Genomic DNA, 22,099 nt, shown 5'->3' with positions numbered 1-22,099 from the left:
GACTCGGTTGTAGTTGTTGACTGGAGTTATTTTAGTTGCTCTTAAGGCCTTTAATGTATTTTGAGGCCCTCCTCTCTTTTGGTCTCTGCATAGCAGCAACAAGGATTTTGTCTCGCAGCACTGAGAGACTGCATTCTCCATCATATCCAGGGATGCGGGTGGCGCTGTGGTCTGAACCACTGAGCCTCTTGGGCCCGCCAATTGGAAGGTTGGCAGTTTGTATCCCTGTGACAGACTGAGCTCCCGTTGCTCTGTCCCAGCTCCTGCCAACCCACCAATTCGAAAGCACGCCAGTGCAAGTAGATAAATAGGCACCGCTGTGGCAGGAAGATTTTAGTTGGCTATACATTCTAGTACAGGAGTCAGCAAACTTTTTCAGCAGGGGGCCGGTCCACTGTCCCTCAGACCTTGTGGGGGGCCGGAGTATATTTTGAAAAACAATAATGAACGAATTCCTATGCCCCACAAATAACCCAGAGATGCATTTTAAATAAAAGGACACATTCTACTCATGTAAAAACATGCTGATTCACGGACCGTCCGCAGGCCAGATTTAGAAGGCGGTTGGGCCGCATCCGGCCCCCGGGCCTTAGTTTGGGGAGCCCTGTTCTAGTAGATTTAAGATTGAATTTTCAATATGAACAGAAATTAATAGCTGGTCTATAGTTACTGATGCTGACCTACTTACTGTGCAATCCTAGCAGTTACTGCCAGGTAAGTAGGCTCAGGATTGCAGCTGGAGTTCCTAAACTGATATTGCAATTCTCATATTTTTAAGCTGCTGGGTTTCATTCTCAACACATCTGTAGAAATATCCTCTCTTTCTCATCGCAGCTTCAACTCTAGTGATGGCTGGAATCTGCAGCCTGGCAGCATGTTTCTTTGTGGCTGCCTTTCACACTAATTACAAGAGGATCTTTGCAGAAATATCTCACGACTTCTCAGTCAACAAAACAGAAGAGGATGTTGCAGTAACAGCAGAAAAATGAACTGCTTCTACTTGAAATCTAAACTAACCCAAGTGCCTCAAGTAAAGTTTAAGACTTTTTGAGACCCCAAGTGCCACAGCAGGTTACAGCTCTTTGGGAACTGGCTGTAGCAAGAGATGATGGTTATCTTAACAGGAAACTTCTCACACGTACAGCCCAAATTTCCTGCCACAGTTGGAGAGGGTCTTTTTCAAGACTGAATGCAAGAAGAATCTACCCCCATTAAAATACAATTTAATCCTTAGTGGTGGTGCTGAAATGCAGCAGAAATCAGGCAAACAACTCCCTCCCCAGTGTAAAGTGTCTGAGACTCACTAAGTGTGGCCATTTTGATTCTTCCAGTGTGTTACACTCCAAGGGCTATTAAATGGAATCAGCATATTTATACCAACCTGAATTCTGTGAACAAAGAAGGGAATGCAAATGTTCTGTAACTATTCATTTCAGTATCTCCCATTGTTGGGCGACAGCATATTTCCTTTGGATGAAACATTGTTTGAAAAGTGATCTATAAATGTTTAAATTAAATAAATTATGTTTCTGACGGTGAGGCTGCGAGTGGGATTGCTTATGTAACAAAGACAGCAGCTACCATGCGCAAGAAGGAAGTACCAGCAGGCTCTGGAGAAATTTGTGAAAGGATGCAAAAACTTTAGGGGGGAAACACAATGGGGGACCCCCGCCCTATGAAGGCTGAATGTGCTTAGTAACTTTGTAATGTTGAATTTTTTTTGGGGGGGGAGCAGAATGAGTGAGAGAGATGTGCAACGTCTCCCTTACAGACAACCTGGCAAATAAACTGACGTTATCAAGTTATTACACCATAGGGAACAGAGACACATTCACCTGCTTACGCATAGCGATGCTAGTTATTTGTGGACTAAGCTGGAACAGTTTTTTACACACTCCAAGTGCCCCAAGGCGTGCACAAGCCTTCTTGTTGCCACAAAACACAACAGGGCCAGCTTATTCAGGGCTCAACAGAAATTAGCAGTTATATTTGTCACAGACAAATTCTAATCAGATGGTCAATACTCACAAAGCAATTGATACAGAATTTCAAGTCAGTGCAAAAATATACATACAATCAAAATGAAACCAAACACAAATACGTAGCAAAAATATACACAGAATCTCTCTACGAATATAGTATATACTCTGAGGACAAACTGATATTTAAATACAAAAAGAAAGAGCACACCATATAAATAATTCTTTTACAGTCATTGCGTGTCAGGACTGATCATTCAAAGGCAGGAAGAAGGGGTTTACAAGGCAGACATCTAGAAACGAGTACACAATAAAAACCCTGTTTAAGACAGAAGAACAAGTAAACAAGTATGATGTGCATTTCTAGCTTCTGTTTAGGCACACAATGTGGAAACGGTTCACCTAACAGTTATAATTTGACAATTACTCTCGAGCGAATTATTAAGCACACAGATTGCAAAGAGCAAAAACTACACAATAGGCAAGCTATTGCAGGTGGTAAATTTTGCATTGTGGCATAATCAGGGGTGCTTTTAAAGCTATTCACTACTAAACTTTGCCCAGCTTATTTAAATGGGTCTCAAAACTTTCTCACACAGTGTTTCTCAAATTTTATTTTTTAAAACCCAGGCCCACTTCTAAGCTTACAGCACTTTCCAAGCCATCTCTTTGGCTGGTGAGCACACACAACCTCTCACACATCAGGACATGTATTCAGCCCACTGTGGGATCTGTGGACTGAGCCATTAATTCAATGCTAGCATTAGAGAAGTCCTACAACATGGCACCTCCGTCTCTCTCCTAATCCAGGTCTTCCATAGGAGGAACCAGGAAGGAGGGAAGCTCCGTAGCCAGAAGCTCTCTTATCTACAGCTTGCAGGGTTAGCAAAGGTAGTTTGGGTGGCTGCAAAGCTCAGTCTCTGCTGCCAGGACAAAAGTGTGTCTGGCTTTCCCACAGCTGGGCCTAATACCTCCCTGCAACTTTCCCCCCATCACCGAAGAGGAAAAGGAGGTAACCCCAGAGTATGAGAACCACTGCATCTACTACCAAAATGAGTAAATGTTTTTCAAGATGAGCCACAGCACTGAACATACGTGCACAGCATATATTTAGACTTCTAATACACTGGTATAAAATTGATGTATTTGTAGTGTAGATGTGGCCTGAAATTTGCAGTTCTACTAGATTAAAGTTCTTATTTAGCCTTTATCGAACAAGAGCAAGAATGTATCTAGACATATTCCTTTAGTTACAAAGAAATGAGCAGAATGACTTACAACAGATACTCATTTTTGCATTTAACGTTTTCCAAATTAAGTTTCTCTCGGCTCATTTCTAACACATTATAGATACTGTTGCTATTTTGAGAAACAGAGCAGTCGTGGGCTCCAAAAGCACAAAATTGTGCCTGTCCTTTATTTGTATAGATTTGGCCAGAATTGGTAGGTAGTGAATAAATTTTAACAAGGCCACATCAGAACAATCTGGCTTAAACAGATTATTGGAAAATTAAACAAACAAACAAACAGGATCATCAAGAGGTGACCCAACACTAAGGATTTGCACATTATACTCATAGCAGTGGTTTTCAAACTGTGCTGTGGAGGTTAAACCTAAGATTCCTTGCAAGCTGATCAGAGATTCTCTTTGGTGAGATAATACACAATGGTGAACAAGCTTCCCTGAAAGACAGCTTGCCCGCCACAATTAATTGTGCAGTGCAATTCTGAATGGGGTGTTCTAGGGCACATTCATTATTTGTACAATACAACTGAAACTTTTACCAGGCTGGGCCAGTTTGAAAATCACTGACTGAGAAGAATGAGCACAGCTAAATACAGACATATATGGAAATTTAAAGCTAAGCAGCTGTTCCAAGTTCTCTCAACTGTAGATATGCAAGAAGGACCAAGCATGATTTACATAAAATGATTCATGCAATCTACCTCATAACACTGCACAGAGCATTCCTTGCTGAAAAGGACCAGCTTTATACAAACCAATTTCACTTTCCATAAAGGAAATAATGCACACAGTTAGCACATGCAATCACTGTGATCAACACACATGTATTTTAGTACTGTCCCAGATCAGGGTTTCCAATCATGTGTGTTTAACACAGGGAAATATGCATGTGTGCTTGTCATATACAATTGCATGTACATGGGGACATAAAATTCCCTGCCTGGAAGCCATATTTGTGCATGAAGTTTGGCATGTACTGAAATGTTACAAGAAAATGCAGCATTAAAGGGACCTATAAACATACTTTTTATTAAGTCTGATGGGAAGGGGCAGAACCCTGAAAATAGGTTCTTAGTTGTATACAGAATGAATATTTGAATTATCATTTACATCAACGCTACTATAATTGCATAGAAAACCTTCCTTATAAATTATCTTCAGAAAATATAAACCTTCTTAGAAATATTCTAATTCAATATCTGTGTCAACACAAACTTTTCTCACCCTGGTCTTCAGAAGATTTAAAATAAACAAAAACCCATCGCTTTGGAAGGGTTCTACTTAAGAGGTTGTGTCAAGAAAGGCAATTAATACCATTAACTGTCATAAGCAAGTAGACTGACAAGCCTTCCAGTGGAAGCAGTGCATCGATATGGAAGCTTACAATCAACAGTCACCATGTTGTAAACATTAAATTTGCTAACCTAATTGCATTAAATTATGCTACTGTAAGCAATGCAAATATTCGCTTTACATTCAACGCAGAACTATAGGAAGTTAAAATCAAAACGAATGCAGCACCTGTTCCAGTATAACCCAATTCACAACCTTGCCAGTCTGAAATACATGGATTTCAGCTACACATTTTGATGGAAGACCTAACTTAATACAGACAGACAGACAAAGGCTTAACGGCCACATGTGATCGAGAACTGGATCTAAGCAATGGGTCTGGGTTGTTTTTAAATCCCTATTTTGTTTCCACACTCATAATCACCTCCCAAAGCTCCCATGGGAGAGCATCGAAAGGCTTTCCCCCAACATGACCCATAGCAGCTTTGGGACAAATTTCAAGTGGGGAAACATTGCAAGCAATAATAAAACTCTACCTTCTCTAGCGCCACCCAGACCCAATTTGGGGGAGACTAGCTGCTCTGAATCTTACAGAACTGTTAGAATATCTGGCTATGGATATTTAGCATAACATATATATTTTTTGATGTAGTGCTTCAGCTCAGTGTGGCTGTAGATAAAGGGCAGACAGAATCATCACAGTAATTTGTTCCCATGGAACTGAACAGGGCTAAATTTACATAAGAGGTTTGGGAATGACTTAGCTCAGGAAGAGAAAGGATCTTTGTACACATCTGATCCAATGCACAGTAGATCCAGTGTGCTGCCCCAATGTCACATTTGCAAAAAGACAGAGCTCAATCTGCACACACCCAAACCACAAGATCTATATACCACAAAATTGGAGAGCACAATGTGCTACAGTCCGATACACGTTGAGCTGTGTGTGCATTGGTCCCAATACAAGCGCTGAAAGCTAACACTGTCCGTTGGTCAGAATGTCTGTACAAGGTTTTACTTTACAAATCTTTTAACACGCAGTTTATATCTGAGCTTAAAAGCGAAATTTCAATTAATTTATTAGTAGCCTGCTATATTCCTCTCCTGAATCTCTGGGTGGGCAACAGGAGGTGTGTGTTGTGTGTGTGTGTGTGTGTGTAGTTAAATAGGCATAAATGAATATACTAGAATGAGAAAACTGAATTTCCTGTGGTGTACTTCAGACACGACCTCAATCCTAAAATGCACTTGTACAAAAGGGGCTTTGTATTAAGCTATACCAAATATAATGCAATTTCTCTGACAATTACAAGTGCAAAACAAAGGTAGCATGTAAACAATGGGTGCAGATCCTGATTTTTTTTTAAAAAAGGTCTTGGCTGAAATCAATAATGCAGTTGATTTCAAAGATCCCTGCATGAAGCCAGATTACAGCACTACATTTTTGTCAATGCTGACCTAAGCTTGGACATGAAGATGGGCGCTCTGTACAGTGAGGAAAGCTGCGCTAGTGGTGATAGGGTTTTTTTGTCCTAGAAAGTTGGACCATGCATTTACTTCACAATGTATATAATGGTACACACACACACACACACTCGATTTTAGAAACTACACACACACGTGAGTGTGGACCTGTTCATCACATACAAAGGCAATGTGTTAATTAGCCACAATCCTGACTCTGTTTAGTAAAGAAAAGCATCCAGTACAGATGAAATGCTAGTGCCATGCAAACCATGGCTCACAAATCAGAAGCATGTGCTCTCTCCTCAAAACTCTCCCCCAACTTCCTCCACTGCCTTCCTGGAGTTAACTTTGGTTGCCTTACATTTGTGTCAAAGCAGCCATGGTCCCCTTGTAGACTAGAAGTTGAAGTGCGCTTGCAAACCGGGATTACCTCTGTGTTTACACGTGCACCATCACAAACCACGGTTATGCAAGGAAGAGGGAGGAACTGCAAGTTTCTGCTACCCATGCTTTGCAGGGAACTAATGGTACATCTGCACCAGTCCAGAGTCAGGCGAGAAACAGGCATGAAAATAATGGTGATGCAGCCTACTATTCGGAAAAAATTGGTCCCCCATGACTAATCACACCATCACAACTGGAAGCTTCAGTGGTTTCAGGAGAAATGATAGAAACTGGCAGGAAATCCATTCCATCTCCAAAAAGACCCTAAATAAAAGGTTTAAGCACATAGTGCAGATGAACATATTAATGCACAAATGCATCAACATAGTGCTTTAATGAAAGCACACAGTATAAGGACAAATGGATGATGGCATAAAGGACACAAAGCATGAGCTCTGGAGTTTAATTTTTAGTACCCTTGCTATTCAGAAGGAATGACTATCGGCTATAATGTACTAAAAAATACGGTGCAATATTTTTAAACAGTTAAAATATCCAAAAGTAGTAAGACTCTCTTCTGAGTAAATAATTTGAATGTTTTGATAATCATTGCAAACCTCTACATATGCATATATAGCATATGCCTAAAAGCTCAAAAGTTGTTGATCTTAAGCCTTGTCAAAAAGACCTAGCCAAGGTATACTTCCAAGTAAATGTAATTTTAGAAAGCATTTTCTAAAATGGAAGATCTTTAGCATATGTAGTGAAGTATACTTAGGTCTGGCAATGTCCGAGACATTACAAAAACAAACAAACAAACAAAAAAACCCCAAAGAGGCAAGACTAAGAATGGATTAGATGCAGTGTTGTGCTTTTTGTTTCACCGAATGACCATCTCCCCCATGGACTTAAGAAGGCTTAAAAATGCTTAACTTTGATTGGATGCAGGTGGGAAAAGATCAATAGTGGCCACTCTGCCAGAATCACATACAGGCCAGGATCCAAATGACAATTTTAGGATCACTCGAGAGGCTCATCTGCAGTGGGATTTTGATTTTTCCTTCCAATAAGTAGAATCCAATGCTGTATCCCAATTGCTACTGCATATCTCCCCGGTTTCAAAATTAATTGTCCTTGGGCTATTGTTAGAAAAACATCATTAATCTTTGGGTCCCTGTCCATTACCTTAAAAAAACAACAACTCTAAAAAGCCACGGCCTACAAATTGAGAAAGGCTTACAGACAAACTATTGCTGAAATAGTACTGTGAACATACTCAGTTACAATATTATTAGGCTGACATGTCACTTGGATTAAATATATGTGAAGAATGCAGTAAAAATGCAGTGGGTAAGATTACATTCGGGAAGAGCACTCTTTGATGTCCTCGGTGAGCTGTCTCGCAATACATCTCCCCGAGACCCCTCTAATGAGACATTGTTCCTTAGCTCACATGAAGTGGAGAAACTGAAATGCAAACAACAAGTTCTAGTTCCCAAACACAAAAACCAGATGCACAAGTATTGCTTAGTGTGCCAGCTTTAGCTTGTTTTGGGCACCTAGTTCACAGATGAAGGGTTGAGTTGGACCATAGACAAAACAAGCTGCCACTTGACTTCAAAGTAATCTCTCTTGGGTTGTATTTAGACTTTGTGCTGGAGATGTACTTCTTGTAGTGCACAGGTTTACTCTAGCCAAGCAGCTGTGCAAACCAGTACTAAATTGCGCAATATTTGTGCATGACAAGAAACAGTAACTTGCTGCAGCTACTTTCTGCCAACAAATTCATAGTGTACTACTGCCATTGATATCACAATCTAAGGGATTTATTTGGGGAAACATACACTCTTCATAAATAGCATATTGCACTGTGCTGTTTCACTAATCAGCAGTGAAAATCAACAATATGATAAACCAAGGTAAGAACAGTTTATGCTTTCAGGGAGAAACTATAAATAACTAAATACAGAGCTTGGTAACCAAAGAGGCACTGTGAGATAGCTCAAGGCTTTGAGCATATTCAGTGAAATTTGATGGTCCCTCCCCAGCAATATGACAAACTGCATCATCCGAAATGAAACTTGACCTTTAGTTTTAAAAGTAGTATTTCATGGGGGTAGTTGCCATTCAAGAAAAATGAGTTCAAAGCCCCCTTGAATATTTCTATTCTACCTGCACAAAATTTTATACCTAGAAGGATCGAACAAGATGAAAAGGGTCTTAAATGTCTATTCACATTCATCTGTGTATCAAAGCTCAGGTTTTTTTTGCAAAGAAAGCACCTGCCAATGTTACAAGAAGGTCTACAAAATATGCAGCATTCCCCAGCTAAACTCTGGTTGGTGTGGAAGTACGCTTAAACTGCAACGTGCTCTAACAATCTGGAAGACAAATGCATGTAACGAAGAAGCCACAGTGTTTTTTTTTTGCTGTGTGGAACACAGTGCATGAAGAGAGCCTTTGTGTAAAAATAGTGCAAATCAGAAATGGGCCCACAAGCAACACTGGGAGCTTTGTGCAGATAAAGCACTGGCAATGCGTGGGGGGTCTCACTGGGTGGGTCCAGTCCCGACGCCACCCTTTCCCCAGGAGACTCTTGCAGCAGTGACTGCCGCGTCAAAATGACAGTGCTCCAGCAGACATTCCTGTTGTGTAGGAACAGTTGTTCTGCAGTAATTACGCATGCAACGAGAGAGCTGCTCACAGGAATACCTGCTGCAAACCAGAGCAACTTTCAGTTCCTTTAGGTTTCAAAGTGTCCCCGGCATGAATGCCTGGTGGAGCGGGAAAGGAGTTGCTCACCTCCACTGCTTTTCTGATGCTGTGCATGCCACCATTTTTTAAAAAAAAGCCATAGTTGTGCACAAAAGCTTGATATGTTCTCATTAACTACATACGAAATGGGGTATTAGAATAGATGGCGAGAGCAATACTGCGGCTACCACATCCCTCTCAGGCTGCTTCCAGATGGAGAAAGGCAGCCTAAGCATATCTGTTGCAAAAGCATCCGAAAGATGCAATGTTGCATCTATAGAATTTTGACCCTGTTTGGGGGTACTGCTACTGCTTCTGCATTCTCTCCATAATTAAATACAACTTGTATTGGTATTATCAGAATGCTAAAGTCACTAGCTATCTTGCTTAATCTTCCTTCTGCGATTAGCAACCGCAGAAAGATACTATCTTCATTTGGACACAATGAAAAACTATGATTTATCTCCTCGTATCCATGCAGTGGCTGATCCCTGAAATGATAAATGATGGTTTATCATTACAGGAATGAAGTGTAGCATAGTTGTGAGACGATTGGAAGCCTTTATTTCCATTTTTGATTAACTGGTTTCACATCATGCCTAAGCTCTAAATGGTGGTTAATTTCAACTACGGTTTACTGAAACATGCCAGCTTCATAACTCATAAACCATAGTTTGTTCAGGTTCAGATATGACAACAAGTTACAATTAATCAAAACTGAAGTAGAAGCTTCTCATCTCCTTCTTATGATAATACTGGAGAAGGAAGTGGGGGAGAGTGCAAGTCTAAGACTTGATGCAGCTTGTTCACATAACCACAAACCATAGCTTAGCCTTATGTCTGAACAGAGTCTGCACTAACTTTTCCTTGTATGGTCAATATATTTATAGAGCAGGGAATGATTCCCTATAGTTATAAGCAAGGACCTTTCTATGTAGCATTTTGATCATTACAGCCACATCTAGATCTAGTCACATAAGACACACTTTAAAGACAAACAAACATGTTCATCAACAGAGAAGAGACTAAGGCATATTTCAACTTAGTGTATAAATACTTAACATAACTGGATGCTGATTTGTTTACTAAATTGTGCCATATTTACTGATTATTGGTTTGCCATTCATAGTCTATTTGTATGTTAAAATAATTTAGGGAATGAAATTAGAAATGGAGAGAAATGGAGAAAACCCAGAAGCTTGTAGTGTATAGAAAAAGATTGTGCAGTATAAAAATAGATAAAAATTATATTAGGTTTTTAGGGTTCACTGGCCGTGTTCACACATTAAACCATCGTTTACCACTATGCATACATGTAGGAAGGAGCCACAAGAGTTATTGTGCTTCCCCTTCTTCCAAAACACCAGAAGAAGAACTTCACCAGAGTTTAGTTTTCCTTTTCCTGAATGTCAGCCAGTCTTGCCTTTCTGGAGTCATGGTTTGCAGCTGGCTAGCTTTGAAACTGAGAACCACAATCCCTGGTCTGGATGATAAGACGTTGTTTACCATTACATGTAGACACAGCCATTGAGTAGTGTGGAAGTGTTCATGCATGCAAGCAAACAAAAAACTAGCTAAATATCCGAGGCACAATCCATACAACGCTGGGCATGCGGGAGGTGATCTCCACTGCATTCAGCCAAGCCCTTCCCCCTGCCAGCTCTCTGCTGGGTGCATCTTTCCAATCAAGGGAGTGTTGAGTAATTTGTGCTTGGAAAGACTTGGAAAGGAGCTGCTAGATCCCTTTTATATGCAGTTTGAAAGAGCCTCCCTTAACTGGAATCTGCCAGGAACGTTGCAGTGAACCTTGGCATGGTGGCAGCACACCTAGTGCAGCGGAAGATGGGATTGTGCCGCTGGAATGATATCCATTTGCTCCCAGTCCTACTTAAAGCATTATTGCACAAGTAATCAGCAACATCACAAAAGTGACAATTTTATCCCTTCACCATGTTTCCCTCTTGGGGAATGCCGGGGGTAGTTTTAAAACTCTTTAAGTAGGTTTGGGGTGTTTTTTTTAAGGGTTAAAAACTTATTTTACAAAAATAAGTGACTCCCAGGGAGAATAAGGCGAGGAAAACGTAGTATACAAAGAGTACGGCATAATTGGATCTCTGCTCTATTGGCTACGGGCATGAAGCAAAAACTGGTTAATGGTTTATGGAAAGGCTACCTAATGCGAACTTCTCCGACCAACACGAGATGCATAAACTAAATCTCATGTCGGCTACAGGATAGGCCCACTGTACAACAAACATGGAAATATAATTACAACAGGCTCTTGTGCAACCAATTCTTAACTTGGAACTGTACAAATAGTTTTACACCAGGCAGATCCATCTGATCTACAGTAGATGTGCTGCGTTTGTTCTGTGGATATCATTTTCCATCAGCGTCCCACTTCATTGACCATCATGCTCTCAGATCTCGAGTCCTTTAAATTTCCTGATTTTTTCTGTTTCTGTTTTGATTTCTTTAACATATGAACCTGTAAGAAATACGTTAAAAACAATCACCACAACATAACTTTTCTTGAAATACATCGTTTTATGAAAGAATTTTCTTTTTTTAAATGTCAACAAGCAGCTTTACACCCCATTTTCTTCTTTCCCATCTACAGGCATTGGTAAAATACATAACAAAAGGCTACTAGAGTAGACTAGAGTTGAGATTTAAAGGTGGGGGTCTAATTGATATGGACTCTTTCAACATTTCAGAGCTTACATACTAAGAAAACAGCCCCCTAGCACAGATGTTACTTATTTTTAATCCATCCATCTCTCTCAAGAGATAACACAGTGCACCTTGGTAAACTGGATCTGGGCTGTGGGTTGGCCAACCCTACCTTAGACACTGCCCATTTTGGATGCAACATCAATTCTACAAGCCGAGATGTGCAAGAGCATTATGCTTGCACCAGCCAGCCCTTTCTGGCAGGCTAACATCCAAAACTTCCCGGGTAAATTAACTTAATGGAAAATTGCAATGGCCAGCATTGGAAGAAACCACAATTTAAAACCATGCCTGAAATTAGTTTTGGGTCCTGGTTTGTTCTGATTCTGGTTCAGATGTAATAGGAAACTATGATAAATTAAGCCAGGGAGACTTCAGCCACAGCATGCCAAGAAGGTAGGGAGGGAGGGTTCATGCAGTTTAACAAGCCAACATGGATTATGTCTGAGTGGGAATGATCTGAAAGATTGTTCTAAATATTTATGGTCCATAGTAGGGTGTCCAATGCATGGCCTGAGTGCAGCAACATTTGACACACACACCCAGCCCTCGTGTCACCTTCCCAAAGCGAGGCACTTTCCTTTGGAAAGGAAGTGTGAGGGTTCTGACAGGGTCCTAGAGTCCTCCCATTTCCTTCCCAAAGCCTAGTTACGGTTTCCCAGCTTTGGGAAGGAGGTGGGAGGGCTCTAGGACCCTGCCAAAGTCGTGTGCCTCCTTTTTTAAGCCCGGCACCTTGCTTAGCCAGCTTTGGGAAGGCAGTGCAAAGGTTGGAGGGGGGACAAATATTAGCCTCCCTCACTCCCCACTCGGCAAGGTAGTGCATGGCCCACTTGGTATGAAAAGTTGGGCCACCCGGGTCTATAGGTATAGGGTGTATGCATTTTACTGCCTTATCTCTATAACATTCCCAACACAAAATGTTATCAATACCTTTGGTCCTGCTGTAGAAATAATGATCTGGCCTGGTGGCTGGATCCAGGGCTCTCCATCAACTTGCACTGGGATTGGCTTCAGAAGCGTCAACCGGAAGTAGGAGCCCTGGGCTATCCGGATGCCTGAACGCAGACCCCCCTGGACTTGACCCTATGAAATAACAATCAGAACGGTCCTTTCAAAATCAAATATCAATGTCAAGAGAAACCACAAACTTGTTTTACAAGATAAAGTATTGATCAAACTTATAGCACTAGTGTACTAGATATTTACAATTCTGGAAATCTTTCCTAAGTTTTTCTCTACCTGAAACATTCCCAGAATTGTGACCAGAGAATGTAGTTATTAGGGGGTGTGGTGTGATAAGAGAATACAGTGGAACCTTGGTTCTCGAACAGCTTCGTTGAAGAACAAATCAGCTCCCGAATGCCGAAAACCCGGAAGTAAGTGTTCTGGTTTTCGAATGTTTTCCAGAAGCCAAACATCCGATACAGCTGTCGGCTATTGTTTCCAGGGTGCTGGCACCAATCAGAAGCTGTACCTTGGTTTTCGAATGTTTCAGGAGTCAAACGGACTTCCGGAATGGATTAAGTTCGAGAGCCAAGGTTTCACTTTACTTTGATCACCAATACAGTTTATTTTTACAACCTCTCATTTAGATATCAATTTAAATTTCATTTACGACTTAAGGCATCCCACGTCAAGTCAAATGGGGTGAAAATATTGTTATGATTGGCATCACGTTGCCTTTTTGAGTCAAAGGAAGATATTTTTTAGACATAAGGCACTAATGGTTCCATTTGATTTAGCAGAAAGCAATGGCATTTAACACTAGACTTACCATGTGAACAACTCCAGTGACACCAACTACTTCTAGTAAGCCATCGTCAATTCTTGGTTTTTCAAACCGGTTATCGTTATCAGACCCCCAAAGATCAGCACCGGAACCCCAGCTGGATATAATACAAAATAACTGTAAGTAACAATTTTTTAAAAAACAAGTACCTTGTTCTTTAATCAGTGCAGCATAATATCCACCTACAGAGAATTATTTTATATCATAAAATAATTACATGAATATGTTCCCAAACCAGCAACCTTCATGCTTATAGTTTGTACTTCTTACAGAAGCAATGACAGCAGAAGTACGAGGCCCATGTCCTCTACTGTCCAGAAGTGCAAAGTCACTTGTGCGTCTTTTGTTGACACTTCTTAAGTGACCCTGTGAGTTGCCCTGACCCATAGCATTAAAACGTTAGAGAGAGGCTGCAGGAAAGGAGATACTCCCACTGAAGTGAATGGAGCTGGGGATGGGAAACTCCTTAAACTGCATGGTGCCATCCAGCTGTTGCTCCATCCACCCCAGCTAGAAGGACCAGTAGTCTGGGATGGTGGGTGCTGCAGTCCAATAACATCTGGAAGGCACCACTTTGAACCTCTAAGGCGGGGGAGCAAAATGAGTCCTTTCTCATACAATTAATGCACTCACTAGACTTATTTTTCCTTCAGAAGCCATACTTGTGCCCTTAACCCACCTCTGAGGTAGGCTTCTCATTATCAACATCAACATAAAACACTTGTGTGATGCTTTATAGTTCTGTGATGTTAAACTCCATACCACACTGAAACAGAAAGGTTGCAATTTGACCACAAGGAGGCAAAAGATGTGTTGGGCATAGTATTCATTTGGCTGTGTAAAATGCAAATATGTTCTCTCAAGTATTTTACTTTTGGTAGTGGCAGTTTAAGCTGGAGTTGTGCTCAAACTACAACTTTGTTAAGCAAGGAGTTAAAGGAACCATAACCAGCCATGAACATAGCTCTTCTGTCTAGGAGTAATGATTTGTCCAGAGAGATTTTTATATCTCCATCGGGACCAGAGATCTACAACATATTCTGATTATCAGGAAAGTCACCAACTTTCGGGCAGACTCTGTGCTTTTGACTTAATGACCAGCAGAGGGCACTTTAGGATACTTCAGAAGACAGCACAAGTTACTAAACAAAGTGGAGGTGAGCCTTTAACCTTACACTAACTACAAACACTTTACGCTTATCAAGGAACACTTTAAAGGCTCTGCTGTGAAGATATAAAGATAAGAAGAGAACGGATATCCTGATGAACCCTAACTCCACCAGCAAGCATAATGTATCAGCTAGTCTATCAAGCTGCTTAGCTAGAATGGAGATTTTCCAATTAGAGAGGCATACGCCATCTAGACATGAGATAGGGACCTTAAGAGATGTGCTATCAGTTTATCTGGTTCATTTGGAGTTTATTTGGAGGGGAATATGACTCTGTAAGAAACTAGTCCTGCAGTTTAGCTTGAATCAGAATACCAGGCCCATAATACATTATCTTTTAATTTACTGAGAAACATTAGAAAGAAAACAAACATTTCTTATATAAAGAAAATGTATAGATTTTTTTTTTAAAAAAATCTTCTTCCAATTCTCCTTAAAAATTATTATGCATTTGCATCCGACCACTCTTTGAACAGATGCTGATTTATCTAAGGTTTGTCTGGGTCTATTTCATCAAGAATGTTAGTAGCACTGGTTTTGGTCAATTCATTTGTGCTGTAACTCTACATTTAAAGGAATAAGAACACAGTGATGTTCTAGCCCATGTTTTGCACTTAGGAGGCTGCTGGCATCTCTAGTCTCAAGGGGGGGGGGGAGATTTGGAAAACAATGAAAAGCTGTTGCCAACTGGAACAAATGATTACTGATCTAGGAGGATCAATGGTATGACTCAATATAAGGAAGCTGAATGGACAAAGGCAGAAGGGAGAATGAACAAAGCAGCCCAGACTCTCTGTGCTAACGTGAGTATGTCTTTACACATTTCTGAAATGGGCTACACTTTAACAAAATAGTTGGCTCCCTTCAAATCAATGTATTTTAACTCTGCAAACAGTTCTTGCTGACACCTGACCAACTGCGACAGACTTTCAGTGTAAGTGAAGCTGAATCTAAATGGAAGAATCTTATTACAGTACAGAGATTTTGGCTATTAAAATACAGAACAGGGTGCAACCATAAAGGCAGAATTATTTCCCTTCAAAAGACAAGAACTCTGACAAAACTGCATGCACAGACATATGTATGGTTTCTACCTGGGAATATTAATGAAAATAAGGCCTTCAATATTTGGAAGCTCAACTTCATGCTGGTCCACTTGAAGTTTTATTTCTTTATGAAGATTTCTTGTGTGGCTCATTTTCTGTAACCCAACTTTTACATAGACACCTTTGTTGTGAAACCTAGAAAAAGAAAGTCTTCATTCAACACAAACAGAACGCTTCATATTACATCACTGGTTTTGCTTTCCTTGCTGATAAAAAATTGAAGATGAAAATGTATTCAGGGAAACTTATTTTCTTCTTTTTAAGGTAAGAAAATACTCAGGTGTAAAATATAGCTAACCCACAAGCTACACTTTTTTTTTTAAAAAAAAGGTTGAACAACATGTACAACTACATACTACAGCTCGCAAGAATGGGATAATTCAAAACAAACCTACTGATCTTCCCTGTTTCATAGCATAAAAAGGTAAAGGGACCCCTGACCATTAGGTCCAGTCGCAGATGACTCTGGGGTTGCGGTACTCATTTCACTTTACTGGCTGAGGGAGCCAGCATACAGCTTCCAGGTCATGTGGCCAGCATGACTAAGCCACTTCTGGTGAACCAGAGCAGCGCATGGAAACACTGTTTACCTTCCCGCCGGAGCAGTACCTATTTATCTAGTTGCACTTTGACATGCTTTCGAACTGCTAGGTTGGCTGAAGCAGGGACCGAGCAACTGGAGCTCAACCCATCACGGGGATTCGAACCACCAACCTTCTGATTGGCAAGCCCTAGGGCTCTGGTTTAATCCACAGCGCCACCCGCGTCTTAGGCAGTGTCAAATAAATAAGCATCCATGTTTTTCTCTGTGAATATGAATGAGAAAGTTTTATCCATTTGCACAAGAACAGGGTCACTATACCTGCTATTGAATTTGTCTGGCTCCTCTTCCCTGGCATGATGAAAACCTAAGCTCAGCTCTGCATCAATTCCAAGGCCACAGTAATTGTTCATCTGCACAATCTAATAAAATAGAAAAAGTAAAATTTTACAACCTAGTCCAGATTTTTTACTTTCCAACCAGCAGAATGGAACATTCACATCACAACCCCTTCACCTACAGGCAACGACCGATTCATGCAGGTCCACTGGCACCCAACAACACACACGTGCATCACGGCAACCCAGAAGTGGCCATAAAAGGGGGCGGGGTCATAACAGGGTAAAGTGAGCTTATGCAAAATAAACATGAGAAAAATACCTTAGGTGGCTCAGGCTCTAACACACCATTTTCTGCGCTTTCAATAGCCTCTTGAGCATCTAAAAGGATGGTCCAGCGATCCATAAGCACATCATCAGCTTCGTCTACAGATATCAGAATGGAGTATGGATCTTCGCCACTATATCCAGCACCCCAGCGGAGCACCCTCCCCAAGTCATTACCTGTTTTTAAAAAGGACAAGTTTTTGTTAACAACCTATATGAAAGCAAAAGCCCTCACTCCAAAACAGACCATGGCTACTACCTACTTCTGTGCCTCATTTTTCTTTTAATGTAATCTGCAAATGTACAATGCTTTAAACTTTTTGTTGCACTTGACCTCGTCATAACAAATATCCTGCTCGCTAGAACAGCAAACCAGAATATTTTCAGGGGAAGGAGGCAACCTGTGAAGTCAAGAGTGCAAATAACAATTTCCCATTATTGTTCCTGAAATCCAGTTTCAGACTCACCTGTTCCTAAAGGTAAAATAGCTACAGACGGCTCTGAACAGGCAAGCTTGTGTCTGATCTCTTCCAGGGCGCCAAGAACCCAACCAACAGTGCCATCACCACCACACACCAGTATTCGGAAACTTGGAATTTGAGAGAACGAGTGAAACCTTCAATATAAAAAGCAAAACACAAGTGAGCACAGCATTTTAGCAGGAAAGCTGTTAAATTCCAACACACACCCAGGTCTCTAATTATTTAGTGGATATAGGGTTGTAGCCTAAGTCTCAAAAATATGTGTTTCATGTGTTCCAAAGTTCCCTTCCAACAAGTTGTGCAATTCTTTGAATGCAGGACCACATGTTTATCTCCAGAGTATTATGGGACTTGCCAAGTGGTTTCCAAATGTATATGAAATATGCCTAGCTAGCCTAATGCTAAAAAGAAAGAGTGAAATTTTTACAGCCTCACTTGCCAACTGTATGATACCAGGTTGCATGCAAAAGGAGTACCTGCACATACCTGCACATACGTACCCACATGAAATAGAAGCAGCTTGCTGATTGCGCCAGAAAAGTAAACTTCTCAGCAAACAGACAGTCCAAATTTTAAAATGAAAAATGAAAATGCATGCACCAACCTAAAATATATTCAGTGTCTCCAGCTACTAAAAAAGACCCCAACTACTAGTACAACAAAGAACCACTGGTAGCAATTTTAATTGATTTTTTAAAATAAAAAAGTATTATACACACTTATTTATTTCAACACTTGAAAGTTTAGCCCCCCCCCCCCAAGGAGGCTTTCATCATACTAAAATATAAACAATCCTATAGAAATAATAATAGGGGCCACCGCTACCTCAGACTGAAAGTAAACAGCAAAAGGAAAATAGATTGATAATAACAGTTCACTCTAATTTTCAATAAAAGACAGCAAAGATCATTAGACTTTGCAGTCTTCACTCCCAGTTCACACTTGGGACATCACTGTACAAACAAATGAGCTTCTGTTGCATTTGTTTAACTGCTGCCAAATGCCAGATGTAAAAATAGAAATGCTCTTTATTAAGGCCACCCCTACAGTTCTGTTAGCTGACAGTAAAAGCTGTTGGAAAGAGTGAAAAGGTTTATTATTTGACATGAGGGTTATACATCCCCAATGCCACTGAGTCTTTTGGCATTGACAGTGATCATCCTCAGCTGTACTACTACTCACACTTGCAGCTGTGCCCAGTTTCCACAGTGCAAAGCTTTTGAAACTGATGGCCGGGGTCCAAAGACCTGGACAAGAAGTCCTGCACATCCATGAGGCTTTGGATTGGCAACCTGCAAACAGGAGCTCTACACCACTACTGGTACTAAAGCATGGGGTTTCAGAAATTATTTATGACATAGCATAGCAGCTATGTTCAAAGAAAAAAATGAAACCCCTAACAAATCCCACTAGACAGCTGCTAAGACCTTGGAAGCACCTTAAACAGTTTTTCAAGACCCAACCCTTGTGTTTGTTGCTGGCCAATGTTGAAAGCAAGAATGCCTTTATGACGACATTGTGAGAAAACAGTTTTAAGTAAAAATGAACCATGGGCTGGATTCAGCTGAACAGTCGCACTAGCAGGAGCTAAATTAGACTTTCTCTCCCTCTCCTCTAGGGCTGGGCGATATACCATCCAAAATTGGTATGAAGTCCATATTGTGATATCAGTTTCACAGCTTTTGACCTGGCAACATATCACAAATCATGGTGTGTGTGTGTGTGTGTGTGTGCGCGCACACACACACACACTCTATCAAAAACCACTATGTGGGGGGGGGGGGAACCATGAAGCTAGCCAATGCCTCTACATAGCTCCATCCTTATTTCAGACATCGTGCTGTATCAGTATCTCACAATGTTTAGCTGATGCTATATCAATGTTGAAAACCAGATATCGCCCAGCCCTACTCTCCTGCCACTGTGCATGCCCCACCCCAAATCAGTTCTGGGAGGTTGGGAGAACCTCCACATCACTGCATGGGGGGGGAGGAGAGAGCAGACATTTCTACCTGGCAAGGAGAAATACTTGCGTCGATGGAACGATTGTAATAGTGCAATGTTGAATTGCACCCAAAGTACAAATTCTTAAACCAGCTCTATCACATACAATGCCATGTCATGGAAGGGACTTCAAGGAGGGGAAAGGGTGAGGTGGGAAATGGGTACAGTAGTTTGATGGGAAGGAAAAGGTTACTGGTTTCATTATATACACCCAATTCTTTCTCCAAGGACCTTACATGTGGTTCTCAGATAGTTTCCCCAACTAAGCATTATTGAGGGTGAAGCAGCTTAGTTTCAGCAGCTGAACTGTATAATTTTCTTTCAAGACTAGGTAGTGGAAGAATGAAAGCAAGGAGCCCAGCACACCATTATTAAAGTACTGCTTGCAAAATAATAATAATACATTAACAGAGATATCTGAATTGTGTTAAAAACTAATAATTACCCAGGCAGTGGTCCTCCATTCGTTAGTTCAAAGACTTGATGAGGATTTAAGAGTTTTCTAAAACTGTAGAGCAAAGCCCGGCCTTTAAGTCCTCCACTCTTTGGATTCACAAATACAAGCAATGGGCAGCAGTTCTGAGGAAGGTTGGTTTGCTAGAAGAGGGGAAAAGTAGTGGTTAAACAACGCTGCACATGTGCTCAACCAGACACCATTCAAAAAATACCCAATGAAGGCTAAAAAAGGAAGACATAAAACATGGGCTTCTAAGAGGCTCAGGGCACTATCTACTTTACCTCATTCTCAGTTTTAGGTTTGTTCACTGCAGCATAAAAAAAAAACAATTTTAAGAATTACAGGGGTGTTTTTGCCCCTCTTCTTTGTACATGCAAGCAATGCAGGAGCTCAGCACTTAAGGCTAAAAAAGGAACTAAACCATTTCCTGCAATATAAATCACGCAAATTCTGTACTTTTTGGAAGTAATATGTACACAGGTGGTGAACCATAATTTAGCTCTTCTACACATTTATTTATTACATGTATATACTGCTCTTCATCCGAGGACCACAGGGCGGTTTACAGTATAAAAACACAAAAATACATAACAGAATAAAAACCAAACAATACTCCTCCAGTTTAAAAGGCCATAGAAGAGGACTGTTTTTGCTTGGTGCCTAAAAATATGTAATCAAGGCGCTAGGCAAGCCTCCCTGGGGAGAGCATCCCACAAACACATTAACAAGCAACAGCTATACAGCTTATTTATTATGTCTGAAGTGGTTCATAAACATTATTGCAGCTTGCAACTAACTTGCAAACCATGAAGATCTTGTAAGATAATCAGGTGGCGGTTCAAAAACAGTGGCATATCTAACAGCACCCAGTAAGAGGGCAGCTCCATACTTCAACTATAACGGCAACCATCTTGTTTTCTGTTTGCTTTTTAAATATATCCCTGGGATGAATGATGGGGCTGGGGCTTCAGCATGTGTACACAACTTGTTTAAAAAGGTATGTATATGCTGTTCCTACCTCACCCACTTGCTTCAAAAAAGACTTAGCATATCCACACCAATAATGTTTTCTTTCATAAAATGTGGTGCCACTCTGCAGACAACCCTCGATTTATAATCGGAATTGAGGATAAGGTGCTGATTGTTTCAGGCAGCTGCTAAAATACATGGACAGCTTGCTTCTATCTCAGTAGGCAACTGGTAATCATACCAGCAATGGAAGAAAGCAACTCTTGTTAGCTTGGGCAAGTAAGAACTGGCTGCTACAGAAAGAGATTTATTCTGCATAGAATGAATGACCTAATATAACCAAACCCAGATCTGTTTGTGCCTACAGATCAACAATGGCTGGATACATCATGAGATGTATCAGACATCACACCATGGTTTGCACTAACCACAATTTGGGACTGAAAAAATGCTGAGCTGCTGACCACACTGGCAAACTATGTTTTAGAACAGGTTCTCTGCTTTCGTTTTCCATTTGTTCAGTACAGTACTTAAGATGCACAGGTCACCAGAGGCAACAGTGCTAACTATGGGTTGGTAAATTCAGATATCACATGTAAACCACGGTTAGCACAATTCATGATTTGCTAACCCACTCCATAGTTTCAAATTCTGGACTGATGGCCAATCATAAACCACCGTTTGTCCTCAGCCATTGGTACTTACTTCATCATTACTTAATAGTTGGTTTAAATTTACACACATACACCTGAAAAAGAGCCCCAGAGTCTAAAAGACTGGCATTTTTAACTAGCTAGTTCAGATAGGAATATTATTCTGCTTCTGTATTCTACATGCACTAGAATAGCTCTCCCCTTTTAACTATAAGAATACTTGGCATGATTACAACGCGCCTCAACTTCATAGTGATTGTATGTGGAGTGAAACAAATGTGAAACCACTGATTACATAAAACATTAGTGCTTCCGAATCCACTTTTGGTTAACAGCAGTTGAGCAGATTTTCCAAATCACACATGATTTGTCTTAACTATGGTTAGTTAAATCAGGACAGCTCATACA

General features: G+C 40.7%; 2 protein-coding genes across 3 annotated transcripts in view; one reads left to right on the top strand and one right to left on the bottom strand.

The window, feature by feature from the left end:
• SLC49A3 (solute carrier family 49 member 3) overlaps positions 1-1,539 on the top strand; it is a 35,368-nt gene extending 33,829 nt beyond the window's left edge. The window contains exon 10 of one of the 2 annotated variants that reach the window (XM_035140450.3): positions 835-1,539. In XM_035140450.3, the coding sequence (XP_034996341.1) occupies positions 835-989 (155 nt within the window). In that variant the 3' untranslated portion in view covers positions 990-1,539. Of the gene's footprint in view, positions 1-778 lie in introns of both variants that reach the window. The other variant, XM_088658746.1, reaches the window with a different exon arrangement.
• A 6,634-nt stretch (positions 1,540-8,173) lies between these two features.
• DGKQ (diacylglycerol kinase theta) overlaps positions 8,174-22,099 on the bottom strand; it is a 60,468-nt gene continuing 46,542 nt past the window's right edge. Inside the window, exons 16-23 of the mRNA XM_035140449.3 lie at positions 20,058-20,209; positions 17,594-17,742; positions 17,122-17,303; positions 16,783-16,883; positions 15,909-16,055; positions 13,631-13,742; positions 12,787-12,939; positions 8,174-11,611 (exon numbers count right to left, since the gene is read on the bottom strand). Coding sequence (XP_034996340.3) covers positions 11,513-11,611; positions 12,787-12,939; positions 13,631-13,742; positions 15,909-16,055; positions 16,783-16,883; positions 17,122-17,303; positions 17,594-17,742; positions 20,058-20,209 — 1,095 coding nt within the window. The 3' untranslated portion in view covers positions 8,174-11,512. The remainder of the gene's footprint in view (positions 11,612-12,786; positions 12,940-13,630; positions 13,743-15,908; positions 16,056-16,782; positions 16,884-17,121; positions 17,304-17,593; positions 17,743-20,057; positions 20,210-22,099) is intronic.

The sequence above is a fragment of the Zootoca vivipara genome, chromosome 15 (assembly GCF_965207765.1).
Source record: "Zootoca vivipara chromosome 15, rZooViv2.hap1.1, whole genome shotgun sequence".
In the NCBI taxonomy this organism is placed as follows: Eukaryota; Metazoa; Chordata; class Lepidosauria; order Squamata; family Lacertidae; genus Zootoca; species Zootoca vivipara.
This window is presented reverse-complemented; position numbering and strand designations above follow the sequence as displayed.